The 7911-nt window shown below is 36.2% G+C and overlaps 1 protein-coding gene across 1 annotated transcript in view; it reads left to right on the forward strand.

Annotated features, from left to right (window-relative positions):
* Positions 1-7911, forward strand: part of AGTPBP1 (ATP/GTP binding protein 1) — a 273980-nt gene that overhangs the window by 127665 nt on the left and 138404 nt on the right. The window contains exons 13-14 of the mRNA XM_006900869.1: positions 1720-2435; positions 5081-5164. Coding sequence (XP_006900931.1) covers positions 1720-2435; positions 5081-5164 — 800 coding nt within the window. The remainder of the gene's footprint in view (positions 1-1719; positions 2436-5080; positions 5165-7911) is intronic.

Raw genomic sequence — 7911 nt, forward strand, 5'->3', positions numbered from 1 at the left:
GCCTGCTAGGGCAATCTCTTGTTGCTAAAACAGGTCAAGGTACTCCTGTTTAAAGGCAAGTTGATTGCCCACACGTGTAGGCACTGGGGTGGAGCCAAATGGGGTGAGGCAGGGAAAGTGTTGGGTGATCGCAAGGGCAGGTGTTTTAAAATTTTTATCAAAGTAATTCATGAACATACTCTAAAGAGCCAAATAGTTTTTATACTTTAATCAGGATAAATATCTCCCCACCCACTGGTTTATTTTAAATGTCATAATTTTTATCATACTTTTAAAGTTAATCCCCACTGTCTAAAGAGGAGGAGATATTTGGGCACAGGGCCATAAGCATCTCTCTGAAAAGACCAGAAGTGAAAACAGCACAGCTTTTCTCCACTCCAGAGCAGAAAGCAGATAATGATCCCATAGCCCAGCCCCTTTGGTGCCTCTAGGTCCACAACAGCAGCAACAGATTTGTTTATTCTTTGTTGACTCACTGAATCACAATTGTGGTACTGAGAATGATGTTTATTAGGAAGTAAGTTATAGAGTGGGGCAGGCAAAGAATATCCCCTCAATACAAATGTAGGTTTTACCCCAAGTTCCTAGGCACAATTCTCAGTTTTTCCAGGCTCTGGTTTCAGTTCAGCAGTCAAATCCAAATCATCCAGCAAGATGTTCTTCAGAGTAGTTATAAGTCAGTTTCTCCTTCAGGCATCCAGCAAGAACAGCAAAAACTGTACCCAGCAGAAATACAAGGAGCTTCAGGTCACACCTTGCCACAGTTTCTCCACAGCTGTGCCATAGTCTCTCCCAACACCATCACCAGAATTTCACCAACAGAGTCTGTTCTGATCTCCCTCAAGTCTTGCTGCCCAGTATAGGAAGCACTTTATGCTAATACCACACTCATATTTTAAATTAATATACTTTAAGTTCTTTGTTTTGATTTTGCCTACCTTTTTTGGTTTTAGTTTGCATTATTTTTAAAAAACTGTTGTTTTTGTTGTTGATTGCTGTTGAGTCAAGCATGACTCATAGCAACCCTATGAACAAAGGGTCTGAAGCCTTTCTATAACTATCATCATTTATCAAAGTTCATAGTTTACAGAGGCATGTTATTTAGGAAGTGTATGCTACTTCTGCCTCCCAAATTGGTACCCATTAATTTCCACGTAGATATCTCCCCATTTTAATGTCTCTTTATACAGCAAAGTTTAAAGAGTATACACTATTTTTCCTGTCTTGTGACTTGTATTTCTGATATCGTATCTGAGAATTTATTCCTTTAAAAAGTGTCTTTTGCTTGTAGTCTTTGCCTTAGAGTCTTCTTGTAAGTTTACAGTTCTGATTCATTTTGGCTTAATATTTCTATATGGTATGATTGTGGGCCCAGTGTTATTATTTTTGCAGATGGAGATTCAGTTGTTTGTGGTCTGTTTGTTAAAGACTGTTTGTTCCTCATTGAATAGAATGGCATCCTTGCAAAAATTGCTTGGATTTATTTCTGAATCCTGTTATATTAGTCTGTCCTTACGTGCACCACACTGTTTTGAATACTGTAGTTTTAAAATATGTTTAGAATATGAGTTCTCTGTCTTCACTTATTTTATTAAAAATTGATTTTGTCTGTTTGGGTTTTCTTCCAGTTCCATGTAAACCTGAATTAATGAACTTATTTTTGTAATACATTTTAATATTTACCAATAAAATATTAAATGTGTCTTTTTCTCCCTAAAGGATTTTGATTTAATCTCCAAAGAACCAAAGCCTTTTGTATTTGAAGGAAAAGTACATGGTCCTATTGTCGTTCCCACAGCTGGAGAGGAACTATCTGGAAAGTCAAACATTTTAAGAAAAGGAAGTGTTGTGAAGGAGAGTGTCTCTCCTAAAGGAGCAGAAGATGAAAAAAAGCCTGCATTTATGGAGCTAGCAAAAGAGGACACTAAAGATAATGATAGAACATTACAACAGCAACCAGATGATCAAAATAGAACTCTTTCACCAGTCTGTGGTGCAAATAACGATATAGTGAAGGCCTTGGACCGAATTACTTTACAGAATATTCCTTCTCAAACATCCCTGGGTTATAATGCAGGAATGAAAAAGGACTATAGTCTTCCTCTTACTGTCCTTACATGCACTAAAGCATGCCCGCAGGTGGCTACTTGTGGAAATGTTCTGTTTGAGGGAAGGTCAGTTCATTTAGGGAAACTTTGTTGTACAGGAGCTGAAACAGAAGATGATGATGATACTGAGTCTAATTCGTCAGTGGAACAAACATTGGTTGATGTGGCTGATGGACCAACACTCCATGACTCAGATTTGTATGTTGAGATTGTGAAAAATACAAAGTCTGTCCCAGAATACTCCGAGGTGGCTTATCCTGATTATTTTGGTCACGTTCCACCTCCATTCAAGGAACCTATTCTAGAAAGGCCTTACGGTGTGCAAAGGTGAGTTGTGGACTTTTATTTTTTAAATAAGAGTGTTGTCAAAATAAGGAGCATCATTTAAAAAATCATTTTGCTATTTAGGAAGAAAATTATTTTTTATTAAAGTTTTTTGTCCTGTCTGGAAATCTTGCATTGTTTTAAAAATGTTCCTTGTGTCTAAGCTCCTTGTTTGTTCATAAAAAGCCAGTATAATTAATTAGGTTACTGAACAATATAGAAGTTTTAAAATTCAGATTAAATTTAAAAAGATAAAAACAGAATTTTATAATAATCTCTGGATAAATATTACCAGTTAGTAATTTGCTCATCATTTGGATTTGGTTTTGATGTAATTTGCATCGCTATAATAATGTAATGGTAAATGAAAATAATGCTGTAGTTATTATATTATTCTTAAGACAGTACTTGTGCTTTTAACTTTTAACCTCTAGTATAAGTAAACTTTTTTTTTAAAGTAAACACTCTTACTTGACAGCTTAATGTATAATTTATGCTTCTAGTCATGTCCTTGATTCATGCCTGTCTCACCAGAGTTTTCTAATATTTCCTTCCCTGTAAGGATGTCCCATTGATTTTCATGACCCTGGGAAGATGTTTGGTTTTTGCCTTCTTAGCTGTTGTAGAACAAAGAAATCAAAGTATGAAAAATAGAAAATATCTATCAGTTGATCTTCATTATATATTTTGTGTGATAGTGACTTGCCTAATTGTTTTATATAACCTCCTAGAAAATTCTATATGCTTTGTTGCAATAACAATATTTACTTTGTTTTTCCCTATTATATAATTGCCAGGACTATCAGAGACTTTGATCTCAGACAGGAATATAATCACATTTCAGTGAAACAGTATGGCTTTCTTAACATTATTTAGACTAGAACTTCCCCAGTAATATTAATTATTTTAGGTTAGCATTTGAAAAGAAATTAAAATACTTACAGATTGTATATTAGGTGATATTTAAAGGATATTGCTCACTTTACATACTTTTGCTACAAATATTTGTCAAGTTTCTGTGAAAGTTTTGATGAACAGTGTAGTCCCAAAGCTCAAAGAAACCATGCCTCAAGGCTTATTATTTTTCTTTTTTATGCATCATTTAAAAAATGGATAAAGCCTATTAAATTATTTATTCCTTAAAGTAACACTAATTTAAGCCTGAACGAAGAAATGCAGATAACAGAAATTGTTGACAGTTGAATTTGACTTAATAAGACTGGTCACATAGTATAGTGTATAAAATGATCTTCATAAAATGTATTCTGAAAGATAATTCAGAATGCTTAGATTCTATAATCCACTCTCCCTCCAACTTTGTATGTGTGTTGGGTCATGATTTTTAAAATTTCTTTTTTAAGGTCATGACTAAAAGATGTGGTAGGCATTTACCTAGATTCTGATTGGGAAACATGGCCTGTGATGAATTGTGCTAGCTGCCTACATTTATCCCACGGCTAAGGATGGTTCTTTTTTGAACCACGCAATGTGTCCTTGCTCTGTTCTGACAATTGCCTCCTGGTCCAACGATAGGTTTCACATAAACACGATGAAATGTTCTGTGATTCCCATTCTTTTCAGAGTGAGCTACAGTTTGTTGTGGTCCACACAGTCAAATGCTTTATAAAAAATACTTGCCATGAATAAATCATTGATTGTAAAAATTCTTTCATTTGATATTCAGTCTCATTTCTGTCACCAAGTCTGTATTTTCCAGTTAGCATTCCTTCCTTGCTTACAACTTTTGCATTCTAGTCACTAATAATTCTTAGTACATCTTGCTTGCATATTTGTTCTGTTTCAGACTGCAAAAATTGGTAGAAGTCTTTAATTTCTTCATCTTTGGCTTCAGTGGTTAGTGTATATATTTCAGATAGTTATATTTGCAAGTCTTTCCTGGATAGGACACGATCCCATCTGTGCTCCTGATAGCTTTGTACTGCAGGATTTTTTTACTATGAATGCATTCCTGGTGTAATAGATTGCATGATTGTCCGATTCAAACTGGCCAGTACCAGCCTGTCAGCTCACTAATGACTAGAATGTCAATCTTTATGAATTCCATTTCAGTTTTGACAGCTTCCAATAGTCCTAGATTCATACTTAATATATCCCATGCTCTAATAATCAGCCCTCCTTCATGGACTGGTCTCTCCTGGCACGTGCCCCAAGTATGTGGGATGGAGCTTCAAAATCCTGGTCTCGAAGGAGAAACTTGGTGTCTCCCTCTCCAAGACAGAACGATTTATTTTCTTGGCAATCCACGGTATATTCAGTACTCTTCTTCAGCACCACAACTTTAAGGCATTGATTCTTCTTCTGTCATCCCTAGTCATTGTCCAGCTCTCTGAAGCATAACAAGTAATTGAGAAGACCATGGCCTGGATTAGGTGCACCTTTGTCTCTAGACTGACATCGTTGCTTTTCAGCACTCTGTAGAGGTCCATGACAGCACATTTTCCCAGTGCAATTAATCTCTGATAAGTTTTGATTTTTGTTACATATTAATAGTGTTGTACTAAAAATACATAGCTAGAGGGATTATTGATTTTGTGAAATTGTTGTTCATGTTGTTTTTAGCTGAGATATTTTGGCGAATTGTTAGTATATATAACTGAGTTTAAAAAAAATTTCTTTTATGCTTTCAGGACAAAAATTGCTCAAGACATTGAACGACTAATACATCAGAGTGATATTATAGATCGAGTGGTTTATGACTTAGATAACCCAAAGTAAGTTAGCTTTTCTTCTTCATTTTGGTTGTTTAATTTTATAGTAAGATTTCAGTGTTATTTTTAAAACATAAAAGATTTGATTTCTTTCCACTTATTTTATCCTCATTGTATCAGTCATAAATTATGGCTTACATTGAGAAAAAAAGGAAATTCAGAATACTTAGTTGTGCTCATGCAAAATCTATAGATAGAAGCTGTTGTCAAAAAAACACAGTAGTACACTGCATGGTTTGAAACTGGGAATCAGCATTATATTTTTTTTCATATCTATTTAGTCTGTAGCTGACCAAATTATTCCAGAAACTGGACTGTATGAAAAAGAATGTGGCTTCAGATTTGGAAAAGGACTCATTAACAACGTGTGTTATGCAGATAACACAATCTTGTTGGTTGAAAGTGAAGGAGACTTGTGACACTTAATGCAGAAGATCAAAGACTGCAAGCTTCAGTATGGATTACATCTCAACATAAAGAAAACAAATCTTCATAACTAGATCAATTGACAACATCATATTAGATGGAGAAGATTGAAGTTGTCAGTCAAAAGGGTGATTTCATTTGAATCCACAGTCAATACCCATGGCAGCAGCAGTAGGAAATCGAAAGACGTGTTCTTCTTGTTGTTATTGTTGTTATGTGCCATCAAGTTGCTTGTGACACATAGTGACCCTATATGTACACGAGCCCTCAACCTTGTTCTATCCTGTGCCAACCTCATTGTCTCTGACACACTCCCACCACCCCAGTCACAGAATTGATCCATCTTATCGAGGGTCTTTCTTTTCTGTGCTGTCCCTCCACTCTTGCAAACGTGATATCCCTCTCCAAGGATCAGTCCCTCCTTGCAACATGCCCAAAGTATGTCAGATGATGCTTCAGAATCCTTGACTCCAAGGAGTATTCCAGCTTCATTCTCTCCAGGACAAACTTGTTTGTTCTCCTGGAAGTCCATGGAATATTCAACACTCTTCTCCAGCACCACAGCTCAAAGGCATCAATTCTCTTTCTGTCATCCCTAGTCACTGTCCAACTCTCCGATGTATAGCATGTAATTGCGAAGACTATAGCCTGGATCAGGCGTACCTTAGTCTCCAGCCTGATATCGTTGCTCTTCAGTACTCTTGAGAGGTCCCTGACAGCTGACTTTCCCAAGGCAATTTGTTTCTTGGCTGCTGGTACCAAGAGTGATCACTGTGGAGCCAAGCAAACGAAAACTATTAACTATCTCAGTCTCTTCACCATCCATACTGGTGCTGCCAGTTGGCCCAGTGGGGAAAATCTACTATCAAAGATCATTCCAAAGTACTGAAGAGCAGGTATGTCAATTAAAAGGCTAAGATGTACCTGATGCAAGCCATGGTCTTTTCAGTTACTTTTGGTGCATCTGAAAGTTGGACAATGAATAAGGAAGAAAATTCAGTGCCTTTGAATTGTGGTGTTGGAGAAGAGTGCTGAATATCATGGACTGCCAGAAGAATGACCAAGTCCGTCTTGGAGGAAATACATCCAGATTTCTCCCTTTAAAGCAAAGAAGCAGCAAGTAATGTTGGTGAGGATGTAGCGAGAAAGGAGCTATTATATATACATTGTTGATGGGATTGTGAAATGGTACAACCATTCTGGAAGGCAGTTTGATGCTTCCTCAAAAAGCTGAACATAGAAATTCCATATGACCCAGCTATTCTACTACTTGGAATATATCCTGGGGAAATGAAAAAAGAGGCACAAATGGGGACTTGTACACCAATATTCATAGCAGCATTATTAATCATCGCAAGTACATGGAAACAGTTCAGATGTTCAACGACAAATGAATGGATTCAGAAATTATGGTGCATTCATACAATGGAATATTATGCAGCAGTAAGGAGCAATAACTTTCTAAATTATTACCTAGCTTGAGACTGACTGGAGAGCATTATGCTGAGTGAACTATCTCAGTCTCACAAGGACAAATATTGTATAAAACAATGATTGTACAATGAGTATAAGGATCCAAGGGGAGAAGAGTGAAAGCAGAGGGATGAGCATGGGCAGGGGAAGGGGACAATTAATCATAGGGCTGTATAATTTGTTGAGTGGGGGAGTGAGAGAAATTGGAAGAATCTGTTCTGGAAAACAGTTTATTCAAATGTTGTAAATAAATGAGAATAATAATAATAAAAAGCAAAGGTGATGAAACTTTATCTCCTGTACTTAGATCATTTGGTTAGGAGGAGCTAATTTTTGGAATGGGGCATCATACAGGAAATGCTAGAAGGTTAACAAAAGAGCAAAAACCCTCAAAAAGATAGGTTTTCAGAGTGACTTTAAAAATGAACTTGCACATATCAGAGATTGTGAGGATGGCACAGGATAAGACACAGTTCAGATCTGTAGGTACCTGAAAGTTGTGGCACCTAACATGATTCTACAGCAGCAGCAAATGAGTTTTTATATTTCAGCATAGATGTAATGGTGAATCCTAGTTTTTTACTTATCACAAGCTTTTATTTGTTGTTAATAGTTTTAAGATAATGTTTGTTTATGATTTAAAATAGAGATCACAAAGTCTTTTTAAAATTTGAAATTAGCTGTACTAATAGACTTTGGCTCTTGCTCATATGTTATTTCATTAAATTCTTCTGTATCTGCCAATTCCTTTCTATACAATGACTCAGTATATTCCTTCCATCTTCTTTTAATACTTCCTGGATCATTTAATATTCTGCCCAAAGCATCCTTGATTATAGCAACTGTAGGTT

Source organism: Elephantulus edwardii, unplaced genomic scaffold (assembly GCF_000299155.1).
Source record: "Elephantulus edwardii isolate Elephantulus edwardi_28Jun2011 unplaced genomic scaffold, EleEdw1.0 scaffold00298, whole genome shotgun sequence".
In the NCBI taxonomy this organism is placed as follows: domain Eukaryota; kingdom Metazoa; phylum Chordata; class Mammalia; order Macroscelidea; family Macroscelididae; genus Elephantulus; species Elephantulus edwardii.